This window comes from Ceratotherium simum, chromosome 16 (genome assembly GCF_057802395.1).
Source record: "Ceratotherium simum simum isolate JZ-2026a chromosome 16, ASM5780239v1, whole genome shotgun sequence".
Taxonomy (NCBI): domain Eukaryota; kingdom Metazoa; phylum Chordata; class Mammalia; order Perissodactyla; family Rhinocerotidae; genus Ceratotherium; species Ceratotherium simum.
The window spans coordinates 2,930,922-2,949,134 of NC_141915.1; the positions used below are offsets into that span (position 1 = coordinate 2,930,922).

The 18,213-nt window shown below is 41.8% G+C and overlaps 1 protein-coding gene across 4 annotated transcripts in view; it reads right to left on the minus strand.

The window, feature by feature from the left end:
- SPECC1 (sperm antigen with calponin homology and coiled-coil domains 1) overlaps positions 1–18,213 on the minus strand; it is a 268,607-nt gene that overhangs the window by 52,865 nt on the left and 197,529 nt on the right. For all 4 annotated transcript variants that reach the window (XM_087440379.1, XM_087440380.1, XM_014789480.2 and 1 more), the window contains 5 exons: positions 15,594–15,739; positions 14,341–14,441; positions 10,320–10,401; positions 7,018–7,174; positions 2,538–2,640 (listed from right to left, as the gene is read on the minus strand). In XM_087440379.1, coding sequence (XP_087296505.1) covers positions 2,538–2,640; positions 7,018–7,174; positions 10,320–10,401; positions 14,341–14,441; positions 15,594–15,739 — 589 coding nt within the window. The remainder of the gene's footprint in view (positions 1–2,537; positions 2,641–7,017; positions 7,175–10,319; positions 10,402–14,340; positions 14,442–15,593; positions 15,740–18,213) is intronic.

Sequence of the window (18,213 nt, forward strand, 5' to 3'; positions counted from 1 at the left end):
AAAAAAATCACTACAGGAGGAAGTATTATTCTTACTCTTATGACTGGAAATATTTTATTGTGTAATTCCTCCCTGCAGTCTAATTACAACAACATTACATCTAAAAGGGCAATTTCTTCAATTAAAATTTTAATTGTCTTTTCACATCCATTCTAGCACTTCCCTCCATCCATTTCCGTCAGTGGGGCAAATGGCCATGCAGTCAACCAGCAGTGATCACATGTGGCTCAGCCACAGTCAAGACTTCATTCCTGGCTGACTACTACTTTTAATCTCCAATTTTCTGTTACCATTCCTATTTCCTTTACCCTAAAACCTCCTGTAGTCAGCCTTCTCTCCCTGACTTCTGATTCTTTCCCATTTCCTTGGCAGCATGGCTGACATGCCAAGAATGTGGTTATTGAGATGGCCATCCTTTCCGGGATAGTTTCAACCCTTGGAATGGGGTGAAGCAGCGGGTGGACAGAGCAGCTAAAAGAAAAACCAATGGGTCAGAAGCAAGCTGGTACTCTGGGAGCCTCTATTATTGTGCATTAACCTGACTGATTTCTCTCTTTTTCTTTTTTAACAGAAAATAAGAATGTAATGTCCAGGATACAAGACACTAACATTCTTGGGCAGATTCTGATTTTAAGACACCTGACTGCTGCCATTAAAAACAGAATCCCAGCCCTGCTTCTCTACTCTCTGGGCTGGCTCTTGGCTAAGGCCCTGTTTTCTTGCTCCTTTCTTTCTTTCTCTGTCCCCACCTCTCTCAAAAGTTTGAGGTTGAGAAAGGAGCATTGTGGTGCCAGCAGCTTCAGAACTTTTAGCAAAATGGGGTAAAGGTATGGGAAAGCTGTGCCTCACTAAGGAGATTAGAGTGGGAGCCGGCAATTTTAGAGAAGGTGTCTATTTCATGGGAAAGTAAAAAAATCAAACTTCTAGAAGAAAACAGGAAAACATTTTCATGACCTTGGAATAGACAAAGATTCTGAAACAAAAACAAAATGCACTAACCATTAGAGAAAAGATTGACAGATTAGACTTAGTTAAGAACTTTGTTCAACAAAGGAGTGAAAACTGAAACCACACTGGGAGAGGTGTTTGTAATACATCTATTTGACAAAGGACTTCTATCCAGAATATATAAAGAACTCCTGAAAGCAGTAAGGAAGAGAAAGACAATATGATTTTAAAAACAAGCAAAAAACCTGAGCCAATTAGCACATGAAAAGGTGTCAACCTCATTAGCCATCAGGGAAATGCAAATCACAACCACAATGAGATACTGATACACACTTATCCAAATGGCCAGGAGTAAAAAATCTGACAATACCAAGTGTTGATGAGAATGTAGAGAAACAGATCTCTCATAAAGTGCTGGTGGGAGGTAAATCGTACGACCACTTCAGAAATCTGGCGCTATCCACTCTACTTGAATATATGCTTACCCGATGCCCAGCAGTTCCATTTGTAGGTGTAGATCCAGCAGAAACGAGTATGTATGTGTTCCAAGAGACATGTACAAGAACATTCCATCACTACTTATAATAGCCCCAAACTGGAAATAACTCAACTGTCTGTCAATAATAGAACGGATACATAAATAATGGTAGGATCATATAATGGGTTACTAAATGGTGAAGAAAATGAACAAACTATAGCTATATGCAACATGGACAAATCTTACAAACACTGTGTGAAAAAAGCCAAATGCAAATATTACAGGTTTTTGTTCCAATTATATAAAGCTCAAATGCAAGCAAAACTAACATGGCAGACAGGGATGCACAGTTCTGTAGAAATTGTAAGGAAAAGAACTGAGGACAATAGTTATCTTCGAGAGTAGTGAGGGGTTATGACTGGAAAGTCATATGAAAGGTCTGGGGGGACTGGCAACACTCTATGGAAGTGAGTAGTGACTGCATGGATTTTCACTTCATAATAATTCACGAAACTATCATCTCCATTTGGTGCCCTTTTATCTTTGTGTATGATATTTCATAATAAAAAAGCTTAAACTTATATCAGGTATTACTTCCTTGTCTAACCTTCACAGAAAACAAATACCGTCCAGGTAAACCGAAACTCTTACATTAAATGCAAAGAACTCTTAAAGTAATAGAAAGAAAAATTCTGAAGGCCTGTCTATGTCGTGCCTTTATGTGAATTAGGAAAAGGGTCCTCTTTGGGGGAGTGATTTAGCAAAAGCTAACTCCTCAGGTTGAAGCAGCCTGCTGGGTGCACTGTGTGGGGAGTTTATGTCTCCTTTGAGCCAAAACAAAGGCACTCCTTCCTGCAGGAGATGCAGGTCTGCATTTAGGGACATGGTTTGCTGGATGGAGTGCAGACTGGCTTTCCACTTGCCTCTTTGTCCGGGTGCCTTTGTGCTGTGCACAGACAGCAAACCCTACCTGACAGCCCTGCCTACGAGAATAGAAAGAGGACAGTTATACACACATTGGCCCATCCAAGCATTTGCACATATGGCAGACATACTGGCACAGGACTGCTACCACCCGGAGCTGGCTGGAAGCTGGCTGACTGTCACTTACAGCATAACCTTCTGTCTTCTTCTGACACCACTTCAGCAGAGCGTTGCGCTTGGAGCCGCCGTATTCGCGGGCCAAGGCAGCCAGAGGATCTCTTCTTTCCACACTAGTCAGAAAGAGGAGCACATAGTAAAAAGATGTTTAAGTTTCAGAACACTTGAATATACAAGAAACAAATAACTAGATTAGAAAAGCAAAAGTCTAGGTTTATCTGGTGAGACTCGACAGAAATAACCAAATTAGTCACATTAACAATATATTTTTATTATGTCTTGTGGTATGAAAGAAAAATTAAACTGTGCTACTTTGCTATCAGAAGTCTGGGGAGAGGTTTTTTTTTTTTAATCCATCTGTTGCTCCATCCATCTAGCTTTTTACTTATTTACTTAAGTACAGTGTCATTTGAATTAAAAGACACCTACAGAAAAAACACCATACGTGTTTCAATGCTACACCTATGTCTAAATAACACATAAAAGGTAGACTGGGAGAGCGTATGAAATATACCAGGTTGGCTGCTTGTGGGGGTGATGGGAGTGGTGAAGAAAGGCAAAAATCAGTAAAAATGACTCAAAAGCGGGCTTTGCACACTCCAAAGGTGATAATCATACACCTCAGTTTGTGGTACATGAACCTAATTCTGAGCAGCTGATGAGCCAAAGTTGAAGTGATTTTACCAATTAATACCTTAGCATTCCAAGAGCAAGAGTTGAGGTGCTCCAGCCTCAATCTTCTACAGACATCTACGTGAATAATTATGCTAGCTGAAATTACCCCAAAACTACAACAGGATGGAAGATCACACAGGTTCTTCCATGATGGATTATATTCCCACAGCATTTGGAGCACTATCCTATTTCCTGACACCATGTGCAGGAGGGCAGGAAGAGAGCACGTAGAAGGGCAGTGCGGCTCTGGAGCACCAACTGCAGCAGGCAACAACGAAAGAGGAACAGGATTCACTCCTGGATGCACACATCATCAAGGCACAGACATGAGAATGTTCACAGCAGCACTTTTCATAATAGCAAAAATTGGAAACAACCAAATGTACATCATCAGGAAAATGGATAAACTGTGGCATATCCATACAATGGAATACTATATAGCAATAAAAACTAATGAATTACAGATGTATGCAATAACTTGAATGAACAGCAAAACAATTTTTAATTAAAAAAAAAGAAAACAGGGGCCGGCCCCATGGCTTAGCGGTTAAATGCTCACGCTCTGCTCCTGGCGGCCTGGGTTCGGCTCTGGGCGCACACCGATGCACCGCTTGTCTGGCCATGCTGAGGCGGCATCCCACATACAGCAACTAGCAGGATGGGTAACTACGACATACAACTATCTACTGAGGCTTTGGGGAGAAAAAGGGAAAAAAAAGGAGGAGGATTGGCAATAGATGTTAGCTCAGGGCCAGTCCTCCTCAGCAAAAAGAGGAGGATTGGCATGGATGTTAGCTCAGGGCTGATCTTCCTCACCAAGATAAAAATACATAATATGTTTCACCATATTATGTATTCACCAGTCATTCACCACATAACAACGTGTTGGTCAACGATGGACCGCATAGACGATGGTGGTCCTGTAAGATTAGTCCCATACAGCCTAGATGTGTAGGAGGCTACACCACCTAGGTTTGTGTAAGTACGCTCTATGATGTTCGCACAACGACGAAATCGCCTAATGACTCGTTTCTCAAAACATATCCTCATTGTTAAGTGATGCATGACTGTATACAAAATATGTTATTTGGGGCTACAAACATACATGATGAAACTGTAAAGAAAAGCAAAGAGAGGCATTATAAACTTCAGAATAGTGGTGACCTGGGGGTGGGGGAGGAAGGTAATGCAAACGGAGAGGGGCTGACAGGGAATTTCACAGTTAATAATAATTTTGTTTTCCTTAAGCTGGAAGGTGGGTATCCCGGTGGCTCTCCATTGTGTTGTTATTCTTTACACCTTACACATATTTTATTATTATTATTATTTTGCATCCATCTAATATTTAATAAAAATATTTTAAAATGTTTTTTAAAAGAGTAATAGGATGATTTAGACTTAAGCAACGTGAATTAAGGTAGAGAGATTTTTAGAAAAACTTCATACTTGAATTAACATTTTTCTTGTATAATTTGAAGATTGCTTTTCCTTGTATCTGGCAGATTTGTAAACTCAAGTCCATGGGTTTCTGTGGTCAGAGTTGCTGCTCACTACGAAGTCACAGTGACTTTCCCTGTGTTTACCATGTCTGCTCTTGTGTCATCCCTTAGAGCCGAACTTCTAGGCCTGACAAATTACAGAAGACTGAAATGAAGGTTTGGACAAGAGTTTCCAAATAAATGGATGACTAAAACATTTACCAAATAGTGTTCTTTAAGAAATAAAGTTAACTAGATACGATCACCAAAAAGAAAAAACTAATAATAATAGGATGAGAACTTCCAAAGTAAGTAATTTCTATTCTGTCTTGGTTTATCTCAATTACATGAAAATAAAAATGAAATATTAATTACACTAATTTAGGATTTCACTATGAAGGGCATAATATAAATAGTATATTAATATACACATGGCCTTTCTGTATGTATTTCTGGCATAAAGAAAAGAGTGATTTCAGAAGAACACTAATTCTGGTCCTTAAAACCTGTTTTGATTATTTAAATCTCTTGCACATAAACAAGTCTGATATGTAATATCTGGGGCTTTAAATTAAACCTCTGAAAAGATATGACTTCATCTATTTGGGTCCAAATATAGGCTACACCCAAAGATATTACACGAGCTGAACTTCTTCAGACTTTCATAAAATCCTTTTATAATACTCATAATGTAGTTATAATATTTGTTAAAAAGCCACTACTCCTAAAGTAGCCGATTCTGTATATTCATCTGTCTACCTATTCCTAAGTATTTACTGAGTGAAATGCTATGTGTGTAGCACAATGCAAGGGGCTGAGAAAGATACCAAAGTGTAAGATGAAGTATTTACTCTCCACTAAATTATACCCTACCCAGGAACAAAGGCATGCATACCATGCAACAGTGAACTAAACACACAGATGAGTGTAAGACACCAAAGGCAGAGAGAGGGGGTGTTGATGCTACCAGAGTGGTTAGCTACAACCTCATGGAAGGTTTGACCTTAATGGAGAAGTATTTAGGAGTGTGAAAGGACAAAAGACAGACAATTCAGGCCAGAACCTTGTAAGCAGTCAGAAATGCTGCAAAGGCAGGGAGTAAAACGGGCTTTGATGGAATGAAGGGCTGGGACATTCTGGCAGGTGAGCAGTGGTAGGGCTAGGTTGTGGAGAATCCAGAAGACCAGGATGAGGTGTGTGGACAGAAGCGTGGATAACAGAGTTGCAAGAGGTTTCTGAGAGGGTCTGCACAGGATGCACTCAGTGTTTTAGAAGACTGACCCAACATGGAGAAGCTGGGAAGTGAATGGATGGTGAGGAAGTAGTTGAAAGAAGTTTGCTGTGGCCTGGGTGACCAGGAGCACCGAAAAGGGAGGTGGTGGCAGAGGTGTGAGAGCAAAGACAGGCCCTTGGTGACGATGCCTGACAGTCTCTGTCCTCTCCCCTTCCCACTGCATCAGTCCTCTTTCTTTTGTGTGTGTGTGTGTGTGCACGCGCGCGCACGCGCGAGAGGAAGATTAGCCCTGAGCTAACATCTGTGCCCATCTTCCTCTACTTTATATGGGACGCCGCCACAGCATGGCTTGCTAAGTGGTGTGTCTGTGCACGCCCGGGATCTGAACCTTTGAACCCCGGGCCACCGCAGCGGAGTACGCGCACTTAACTGCTACACCACCGGGCCGGCCCCCCATCACTCCTCTTTCAATACTGATTTCAAAATGCCCCTCTAATCCTTCTTATACCCCACTGTTTACTATACCACTACTCAAAATCAAAAACAAAATCCCACGAACTCAGTGGTTCCCACTGCTTTCCAAAGTACATACAAACCTCTTACCATGTTGTGAATGAAGACCATTCGCAATGTGGCTCAACCTGCCTTACCAGCTGTGATATCCCAGCCCTCTATCCACCTCCCCAACCAATATTGACTGAGAGCTACTGTATGTACGCCAGGGTCCCTGGCTTCGTGAAGCCCATGGCCTCGTCTATCCACACGAAACCCCCACAGGTTCCTGAACAGCGTGCTCAGCTCCTCATGACGACAACACCTGTAGGCCCCTGGAAGAAACGCTGCTTCCTCTCCTTAGCCTTCTGGATCCAGCTCACAACCCCCAGACCTCTGCTTCTACCTCCTTCCTCACAGCCCTTTATCTCATTTGGCAGCACTCCTGTCCAGTGCTCTCTTCTCAGACGCGTTGGAGGCAGGTCCTGTGTCATCGTTTTCACTCAGGAGATATCCGTAGGAGTAAACTGACTGAGGGGACCACACAGGAGGAAGACCACAAGGTTCCAGCCCAGTACTCTTCCCCTTCCTCACCGGTGAAAGCACGATACCTGAGTTTGCTTTGTGGTTTCAAGCCCCCGGTGGAAGCGCTCAGCAGTCGAGTGCTCGCGAAGCCCAGAGAAGGAGGCCTGCTCAGTGACTCGAGTGAGGGACTCTTACGGAGATGAGGGTCGGGTTTCAGGTCCTCAGCCCTTCCCTTCAGAAGATCTGTGTGAACAACAACAGAATCATCTATTCCGGAAGAAGAGAACTTGGTCATCACCCTTTCTTCCCAAGTACAATACAATTCCCATTTTATTCTCAAGTACAAATATATAAGAGATACAGATATACAGATACAGTCTCTGGATCAAATAATAAAAATGCAAAGGACATGGTATTTTCTAGAAAGGACTCTCCAAGCAGGACTGACTACAGAATTTCTAGGGACTAGTGCCAAATTAGCCCCTTGTTCAAAAATTAATATGAATTTCAAGAGGGCACCAGTACAGCATTGAACCAAGGCCCGTCTAAGAGCCTTGTGCAGCTGCACAGGTCTCACACCCACAAGCCACCCCTGTTCCCGGGCAAAGCACTTCGTACGATAAGCATCTGAGAGAGCGAGCTGGCAGGAAGATGCCTAATGTGATTATCAGGTTACAGGTGGCAGCAGACAAAAAGCTGGGAACCAAGAATGATAATGATTCTACAAGAGAAAAAGCCATTCCAATCACAGGGCCTGGCTCACTAAAAATAAGTAAAAATAATTCTTTTAAGGCTTCTCTCTGCTGTCATATTAGTCTGAGTCAAAACAGGCTAAATCCTTCAGGTGATATTTTTTAAAGGATTACAAAAGTTTAGAATGGGAGAAAATTTCCGAGATTGTCTAGTTGTATTTACAGAGGAAATGGAAGCTCAGAAAATTAAGTGACTTGCTCCATGCCACACAACAGGCCCGTCACCAGGCCGAGCCCACGGTCGCCTCCTATGACACCATAAATAGTCATGGAAGAAAACAATATTTGTACAGCTAATAGCCACCAATTATGGGTAGTAAAGTGGGAGTGAGGCTAATTAGCTCGGAAGAGCAGAGAAAAACAGTGTTTACATCACTAAAGAGAACAACAAAAACAGAGCATTAATCCCGTTTCTGCAGCTTCTGATGACCTCAATGTTGGCAAGGCTACCCTGAAAGCAAGTAATTTTCATGGTGCAATCCGTTTTTTGTATAGTAAATAGAATCATCTCGGTAGACAGGTGCCTAGTGGGGGCAAAAAGGGGGCGTTGACAATGAACCAGTTACTTCAGGGCAACAGCTGTTGTGGCTCAGCATCAGTATTTATCTTGTCAATTAAAAGAATGGTTTCTCTACACAAAAGGAAATTTTAAAGCTGGAGGAACAGAGAGGACACAAATATTATGACCAAAAGCCTACCCAGTACACCTAGAAATGGTTACCATGGTGAATTTTATGTTATAGATATTTTACCACAATTAACAAAAAAAAGCTCGCCTAGGCACACAGCACACACATCAAGCTACTCCTTCTTCTACATTACATAGCAAGGGTGGAGAACTCAGATCAGGCAGGTTTTCAATACTCGGCTTTGACGTCGCCTCCATTTCTTGTAAAGGGGCACTCGGCTTGCATAGGACTAATGACCTGCTCTGCTGGACTCACTCACCCCTCCGTGTCTTCTTATTCTCCTGGCCTTAGACTACCCACTACCACCATTTCCTTCTTCCTAGAAGTCACTATTATGACTGGAAGTCCTATATAAACCTTTATCACTTCTTTATGAAGCTGCTAATCAGAGCAATCACCAGCCTCATTACCAAAAGGCAACAAGGCAGAAAGAATCAGGAAAAATCCTATCCTGATCCCAGAGCTACTCAAAATCAGTGTGGCCGTTGTGAATCACCTCATCTCTCTGGGACTTGAATCTCTGACACGTAAAATGCAGGGAATGGGCCGAGGAAATCTTTAAATTCTCAATGTCTGTGTTTATCTAAATCTAAAATCCTTATTAATTCCATGAAAAAGAAAACAAAATTCAGAAGGGAAAAAAATAAGGTGGTGAGGTGAAAGTCTACAATCCAAGAGTGAAACTTATCTCACAGAAACAACATTTTAAGAATAAATCTGACCATGTTTGACCACGATCTAAGAGAAGTACAGTGGGAATTTCTTTTTATTCACAGCATGTTACAGAAATGTTGTCTTATACAGTCAGGCATTGCTTAATGATGGGGATACATTCTGAGAAATGTGACGTCTGGCAATTTTGTTATGCGAACGTCACAGAGTGTACCTATAGTAAACTAGATGGTAGAGCCTCCTACACACCTAGGCTATTTGTACTAATCTTATGGGACCACTGTCGTATATGCGGTCCGTTGTTGAACGAAATGTCATTATGCGGTGCATGACTGTACTTAGAAACAAGGGATTTCTATCTATGAGATCTAGATTTTTGGCTTTCTCTCTTCCTACAGGTACCAGTAAATAATTCATTTATTACATCTTTTTTGTCTCCTCATAACAGTGACCATACAGATAGATATATACATTTCTACGGTATATATCCTGGACAACTTTAACATTCTGCTCACATCTCTCTGCTCTGGTGTGTGAACTGATTCGGCAGAGGACAAGTAGGTAAGGTGAGAACAGTCAACACTTCTCCAGCGCTCACCCCACACGGGGCCGTGTCCACTCAGCCCTTGAAGCAATCCTATGAGATAGCATTATTTCTGTTTTAGAGAGGAGGGAACCATGGCAAAGAGGTGGAACAACCAGGCCAAAGCCAGACTGCAGGTGGCAGTGCCAAGATTCAAACCCGAGCAGTCCCACTCCTGAGCGTCCCCCTTGACTGCTACTTCACATCAGCCATCACACGGGAGGCGCAGCAGGAGTGAAAACGTGACACTGCGAGGCCTGTGACGGCAACACCACTTCATCAGGACGTGAACTTAAAAACATACGGTATAACAGGAAGAGGATTACACTCAGACAGATATCTCAAGAGAGGCATATTTCAGGAATTCTTAAGCAATAGACCTTCCGAATCAGATAAGATTTTTTCTTAAAATAGTTACTTTGAAAGATTATAAGATATTGTCTTGAGAGTCAGTGAAAAACAAACAAAAAACCCCCAAAGTTCAACACTTTCTGGAACACACGCACACTGAGAAGTGCAGCTAGCAGGCAAGTTAGGATCTAATGTCCGTAACACACAAACTTAGAGCTTCAAACTGTTTGGAATAAATGCCATTGATTATTCTTCTAAGCTCAGTTTCACGCAAAGAAAAGAAGCAAAGTTCACCCCACAAAAAACTAAGTCAAAAGTACTTCATATTTAAAGCAATTCACCTGAGAGGGGAAGGTCCGGAAGCTCCAAGCGTTGCGTCACTCCTTTGCTGGCCGGCCGAACACTGCTGTACGTTGAATGCCTCTAAAAAACCAAAGGGCACACCGGCACAGGTGAACTTGTGACATCAGGAACAGCATGACCAAGGCGTGTGCCCACATGTGCGTACAACAGTTCTCAAACTCATGAGAATCACCAGGGGGAGCTTTTATTTTTATTTTTATTTTTTTAAAGATTTTATTTATTTATTTTTCCCCCAAAGCCCCAGTAGATAGTTGTATGTCATAGCTGCACATCCTTCTAGTTGCTGTATGTGGGACGCGGCCTCAGCATGGCCGGAGAGGCGGTGCGTTGGTGCGCGCCCGGGATCCGAACCCGGGCCGCCAGTAGTGGAGCGCGCACACTTAACCCCTAAGCTGCGGGGCCGGCCCGGGGGGAGCTTTTAAAACAACTTATTTATTTGAATAGGTAATAAACGTAATTGGCACAATCTTCAAAAGGAACAGAAAGAACATATAGTGACAAGAAAGTCTCCCTTTCACTCCCATCACCCAGTTCTTCTCCCCGGGGTACTCATCATTAATCAACTTCGTGAATATCCTATGTATATTCAAGGATATATGTGAAAACTACTGTTTTTTAATGGCCAACATGCACATGAAAAGATGCTCAACATCACTCATCATCAGGGAAATGCAAATCAAAACCACAATGAGATATCACCCCACACCTGTTAGAACGACCATTATTAAAAAAACAACAGAAAATAACAAATGTTGGCAAGGATGTGGAAAAACTGGAATTTGTGCACTCTTGGTGGGAATGTAAAATGGTGCAGCTGCTATGAAAAATAGCAGAGAGGTTCCTCAAAAAATTAAAAATAGAACTCCATATGATCCAGCAGACCCACTTCTGGGTATTTATCCAAAAGAACTGAAATCAGGATCCTGAAGAGATATTTCTACACCCATCTTCATTGTAACATTATTTACAACAGCCAAGAGGTGTAAACAAACTAAATGTCCATCAATAGATGAATGGATAAAGAAAATGTGGTATTTACATATAACGGAATAGTATTCGACCTTAAAAAAGGAGGAAATCCTGTCACATGCTACAACATGAATGAACCTGGAGGACGTCATCTGTCATGCTGGCAGGGACTGCACCTGTGGCGGGTGGTCCTAAAGCTGATCCTAGGTCTTGAGAGAAGTGGTCACCCTATGCCAGCACTTAGAGAAGCACTTCCCGATTCTGGCAGAAATAGAAGTTCCTTTAATGGGCCAACTTTGAGATGTTCTGAGAACCTTTCCTGGAAGCTCAGTGCAGACCAGAGCCTTCTCCTCCAGCCCTCCCTGTATTAAATTTCTTCCTGCTTAACTAGCTAGAGTAGTTTCTTACACCTGCAAATTAATCATGACACACTCTCATACAGAAATAGTCCCTTAAGTGGGCAAACATTTGTAGAAGGATTTTGACTGTATTGTTTTTATAATAAATTTAATCCAAAACAACGTAAATGCCCATCGATAGAGGAGTGGTTAAATAAATTACCGCATATTATGTGGCCTTTAAAATGAATAAATTACAGGGCTGGCCTGGTGGCATAGTGGTTAAGTGCTCCACTTCAGCGGCCCAGGTTCGGATCCTGGGCACTGACCTACACAGCGCTCATCAAGCCATGCTGTGGCAGGCATCCTACATACAAAACAGAGGAAGATGGGCAGAGACGTTAACTCAGGGCCAATCTTCCTCAGCAAAAAGAGGAAGATTGGCAACAGACCTTAGCGCAGGGCCAATCTTCTTCACCAAAAAAAAAAAAAAAGAAGAAATTACTTCTCCAAATATTGACTTTTAAAGATGTCTCTGATATATTCCTTCATTCATTCAACAAATATTTATTGAGCTTCTACTATGATATGACTATGTGCCGGCCACTGTTCTAGACACGATATACTAGCAAGCAAAACAGATAAAAATTTCTGCCGTCAGGGACTACATTTCGGTGACAAAGTGAAATGAGCCAGTGTCTGAATAATGTGTAGTGTAATTCAATTTATAAAACTTTTTCTCCCTCCCTGCACACATATTTTTCTGATAAAGAAAAACATCTAGAAGGATACATAACAAGCCACAGACAGTGGTCACTTCTGAGGTGAGGAAGGCAAGGGAGATTTTTAACTTTTTCCCTTTTACACTAAAATTTTGGGGAAAAGATACTTCTAAAATAAGCACAAGAGGGGGCCGGCCCGGTGGCGCAAGCGGTTAGGTGCGCGCGCTCCGCTGCGGCGGCCCGGGGTTCACTGGTTCGGATCCCGGGCGCGCACCAACGCACTGCTTGTCAAGCCATGCTGTGGCGGCGTCCCATATAAAGTGGAGGAAGATGGGCACAGATGTTAGCCCAGGGCCGTCTTCCTCAGCAAAAAAGAGGAGGATTGGCGGATGTTAGCACAGGGCTGATCTCCTCACAAAAAAAAAAAAAAAAAAAATAAGCACAAGAGTTAAAAACTGGAAGTAATCCAAAAGTCGACCACCAGTAGAAGGGATAACCTGTGGTATATTTACACAGGGGAACACGGCACAGCAATGAAAAAGAACAAAGTCCTGCAAGAAGATGAGCGTAATGCTGAGACATACAACCAGTCACAAAAGAAAGGACAGTATATGCTTCTGCTTAGATGAAGTCCAAGAGCACACAAAACTAACCTTGGGTGACAGGTCAGAATAATGGCTACTTCTCAGAGATTACTGACTGGTGGTGGCACGAGGGGGCCTTCTGAGGGGTGGGAGACGCTGTATCTTGGGGTTGGTTACACGGGCATATACATATGGAAACATTCAAGCTATGTATTAAAGAGCTGTACGTTTTACTTTACAAGAATTACAGCCAGTGGTGTGCTGCCACTGGTGTGTATCAGCTCATAAGAGCCAACTGTTAAATCACCAGGCATATTGCAAGCTAGTTGTTAAACATAGCCATTATTAAAATTAAACTATATTAAAAGTAAAAGTAATAAATACTCAAAACTCATTCTTCTTAATTATTTTACTGCTGAGGTCATTTACACCTACTGTATCTGTACTGTAGAAATAGTATATAACACACATCTCCTCTCAACTCCACATTACTGATGTCATGGAGACAGCTTGAAGTTGGCAATGACGGGAATATTTACACCACAGAAGTTGGCACACACTACAAATGGAGGCTTTTTTCCCCCAAAGAGCCAGCTGTTAAACATTTACCAACAAACTAGTGTTTATAGCTCAACAAAAATAAGTAAAAATGAAGCATGACCTATTTCAGTTTTATTAAACTTGACGATTATAATAAAATAAATAATTGTTTTATTTGGTTTTACATATAAGGTGGTGGAAGATACCTTCAAGGACAAAAAAGTAAATAAAAAAACTTAAAAGATCCCAAACAATATACATAGCTACTAAGCACACCAAAACATGGTACTTGTTAATAATAACCTCAATCTCAGCTCAGCAGAAGCAGCATGCTGAACGTTATTAATCACATCAAAAGGCCTGGTCTTAGAAAATGTCAAGAAGCTTTGGTCCAAAACCTTCAGAAGATGGCACATGTGACGCAGGTTGCATCCAGTGCAAGGATTTATAAGGATTTATAAATTGTAAACATTCGCTCTCTGGGGGCATTTTTAAAAAACAATTCTTCGAGGAAAGTATCTAGTTTAATGTCCATTTCTAGTAAAGATTACAGTCTTTATTTAACTGAAAACTTCAAAAATATCACCTTATAGGAAACAAAGAAAGAGCTATTAACCAATTTTATGGAGTTTACAGTGTCTCTCTCGGACCTTTATCAGGCATCAAAAGTGTAATTTTAATGAAAATTTCATTATTATTATTTTATGCTTATTAAAAATGATGTTCAGTGTGCCTCAAAAGATAAAGCAATTGTTTTTCACTTCTCCTTTGCTGCTTGGGTGTAAGACACCGTCGTGGTACCATGCAACGCTGACCACACCCACACACCCCAGGCTCCTCTGGTACCTGCATGGGAGAAACAGCCGCGGCTGGAGCGGTCCTCACTGGAATTCCACTTAGGGGACTTCTGGGGGTCTTATGGACAGAGATATTCTGTCCAGCTCCACCTGCCAAGAAAAGAGATGGGAACATCTATGTGTTGCTCCTGTTCAAAACAGCAAAGCATAGTTCCTGATTTGTTACTTTTTTGGTGACTAAACAGGTATCCCATGATGCTTATAAGGTATTATATTTACTCTTTTATCCTTTTCTCCTCTGGACTAGTGCTGAACTGGGGAATGAGTGGGGAGGAGTTAACTAAATGGCGGCTGGTCTTAAATGTAAGACACACGAGGAAAAAGAAAATGTATACCTAACGAAGCACCCACGGCAAGAAGGAACAGGAAAATTCTTGCACAAAGCATTATTGTCAATTCATGTCCCATGTTCATAGACTGAATGTAGTCACTGGGCTTTCATATCTTTCAATATTCGTAGTCTAATCTTAATCTAATTTAGCTGCAAACTATTTTAGCAGACAACCAGGTACGTCCTAGGATTAGCTATGACTCCAGTCTTCCAATACAACAGGCACATTTGTTGCCGTCAAGGGAAGAAATATATTGTTTTTTTGGACAGATGCCCATCTGGTTTATTTTGTTTACTATATTTATGTGTGTAGAGTATAGACATGCATTTTTCTCATATAAATAACAGTGAATAAAGCAACTTGTGAGTCAGCCAGACATTTCTAGAAAAAGCTAGGAATGTACCAAGATTAGCAATGGCAGATCAGCACAGGTAGTCACACACAAGACCAGATGGAGAAAAGTCTAACAGCATGCTGCGAGATAAGCAAGGCTGGGGGTACCAACAAGAGAGCCGGATGCACAGATTCAGTGCCTCATTTCCTAAGAGATGAAGCTCTAGCTGACCCTGCTAATTCTCATGAGATAGTAGGAAGGCAAATAGTAATGACCTGAATATGGTGGACACAGAGGCAGAAAAGGAAGGTGGCAAGGCAGGAACTGAAGGTAAGGAAGAGGTGGAGAGAAAGAGGAGACTGTATCACACACGAGCCAGACTCCCCAGCATCGTCTCACTGGAGCATCAGCCAGGCTGCAGCAAGTCTCTCGTATACAGTGGCTGCACGTGGAATGATCTAGAAAGAGTCCTTATGGTTGCATCAACTTAGGGCCAGTGCGGAGTAGAGAAAGGCTTGATATACAGAGCCACAGTTTGAATTCGAGTTTTGCTTATGAAACAAAACGATTAAATACCTGGGCATCCCAAGTCAAATGACTTGATAAGGGACTTAACAGTGGTTGCAGATTCTGAAGGTGATGGAGATGTTCTGTTCACATAGACACCATGCCACCGGCCAGGAGCATCGACCTCGGAGTGCTCCGACTCTTCATTCACAGGTCTGCACGGTAAAGAGCAAATCAAATTGAAAAGGTGAAGGATGTTTCCATGGGGAAAAGACACAAATGGAAACAGAACCAACGTGGAGAAAATAAACAACTCTGGCAGGAGAATCACAAATTTAAAATCCTGTTTTCTGTAAAAAGCTTTGCATCTTTAGGAAATAATGTAGGTAACTTTTCTCGATTTTTATCAGAGATGTTTTCTTGGGGATGGCCAGAAATAGTATTTTTATATGTAGAGTGATTTGGCGTTAGCTCTAAACAAAAGGGATGTGATTCTACTCTGCAAATTGTAAAAAAAATATACAAATGTGACTTATCATGAATATTTCGCTTACTGTCCTTGGTGGATACAGTGGATTGGTTTGTCAGTATGTATTCGCCCCCTATCTGGCACATAGAGGCTGGAAGGATGTCTCTCTTGCAGCTAGGATTTCAGATGTGATTTGGGTTCCACCAATCAGAAGGACGTGAGCAAGACTAGGACCGGGACTGAGTTGGGGGAAGAGAGGCAGGGCACAGGGCGTTCACCATGTTGAGACAGACCGTAGCAGAGGGAAGATGCTTCCACTGCTGCTAACTGTGGTGGTAGCTTTCCAACCGGGCAGGCAGCTTCCTGATTTTAAGGCTCCCGTCCCTGGCAGAGGCAGCAGCTCCCCTGGTAGCCCAGTTCTGCACTGTGACTTTGGGAGTTGTTTCTGGAAGCTCAGCCTAGAGTCTGTTTCTTCAGCCCTCCCAACAATCCTGCAAGCCATTTAATACCTCTCTGCTAAACCAACTAGATTACAATCCATTGTGTACAATAGAATCCTGACTCTCACACTGCTTACCCTCCAAGTGTGAGAATGGTAATAGTACTCTAGAATAACACTGCAATTCTGTATGAGGTGAAGCTTCTGCTCTCACCCAAACTTTCCTGGTAAGTTCTTACCGTGGATTCTAAACTCGAGCAGACTCATAGAAGCGTCTTTTAAAGATAGACCATCTGATTCATTCTCTCATGCATGGCTTCCTCATCTGGGGGACTTTAGCATGTCATTCAATTTCCCTGTGAATGAGCCAAGACAAGATCTCCCAATCTTCTGATTTCTAAATCACTGCTCTTTTTATTATATCAAATTGCCACAGCGATTTTGCAAGAAGATGACTAATTTATGAGAATGGCTTAAACAGAATAGTTCTAAAAAAGAAAAAAAAAAAAAACACAAAAAAAAACAACAGCATAGTTCTGGCAGTATATTTTAAAAAGGTCAGTGAGAGTTTAAAATATTTATTTACTGATCTTTTTGAAATTAATCTAGCTACTCATAAGCTTCTGCGGTTGCATTTTTCCTTAATTCTCAAAGCTTTCTTCTGTTGCTCTGTAATCAACGTGAATAGAATAAATTTGAGTGAAAACAAAAATCAGCAAACTGATGACTTCTTTGGAAGAAAATATCAGGCATTTCAGAAATTGGTAGGGGAATGAGTTAAAAAAATTTTTTTTTAATTGAACAGGGTTGGCTTTTGTGTTTTCCCCATTGTGTTACACAGTATAAACCACGTAGTAAATATGCAGAAAAAGAATAAAATCTGGATAGGTATAAGCAGAAAAAAAATCTCCTCTTTCTGTCCCAGCCATTCTCAGGAGGTCAGGAACAAAGCGGGCCACTTTCTTATCAGTTCATTTAAATGACTTGCTACCAAAGGGCCTTGTAGAAACTCAGGGCACCGCTCAAAGGAAGGTCATTTTTAAAAATTCGCTTCCATTTCATTCCTTGATGATTTAATAAGAATAAAATGGAGAATCCTCCACTCTGCTAAGGTACTCCCCTCAGCTATCTAAGTTTCTCTGTGATTCAAAACATCAAATGGTAAGTAGGAAGACTTGTTCGGACTCCGTAAGAAAACAGCAAGGCTACGAGAACCAATCCCCAGGCCTCCTGCCTTCAGATGTCCAAAGACAACATTCCAAATGGTCAGTCTGCTTGGCCAGAACAATAAGACTCAGTACGAGAAAACTCTGCAAGTTGTTTAAGTGGATTAGAGAAGCTGTTGGACTAAATACTCACCTTACTGTGTGTGTGTGTGTGTGTGTGTGTGTGTGTGCGCGTGCACAGGGATTCACAAAACAAAGCCTGAACTGAAAGAACCAAAGAAAGCAGTTATTAAGAATGGCACTGGTTTTATTAGTACTTTAATCATAAATAGGTTTGAAATTCCTTATACTAGCCTCTCTTAGAAGTGTTTGGAATCAACCAGGAACAACCCTAGCAACAAATGAGGTATTACATTTCCTCTGTTCCAAGGAAGAATAAGAGCTCTGTACTCTACAAAGGACATTAAGAAATATTTAAGTATATAGCCAGGTCATTGTGAGGCCAGAGGGGCCGGTGGCCCATGGATATGCAGTTGACTGGCTGGCATCATCTCCAGGAAGCTGGGTCCAGGGATGGGTGGGGGTGGTGGGGGAAAGGAGGAAGGAGTGGAGAGG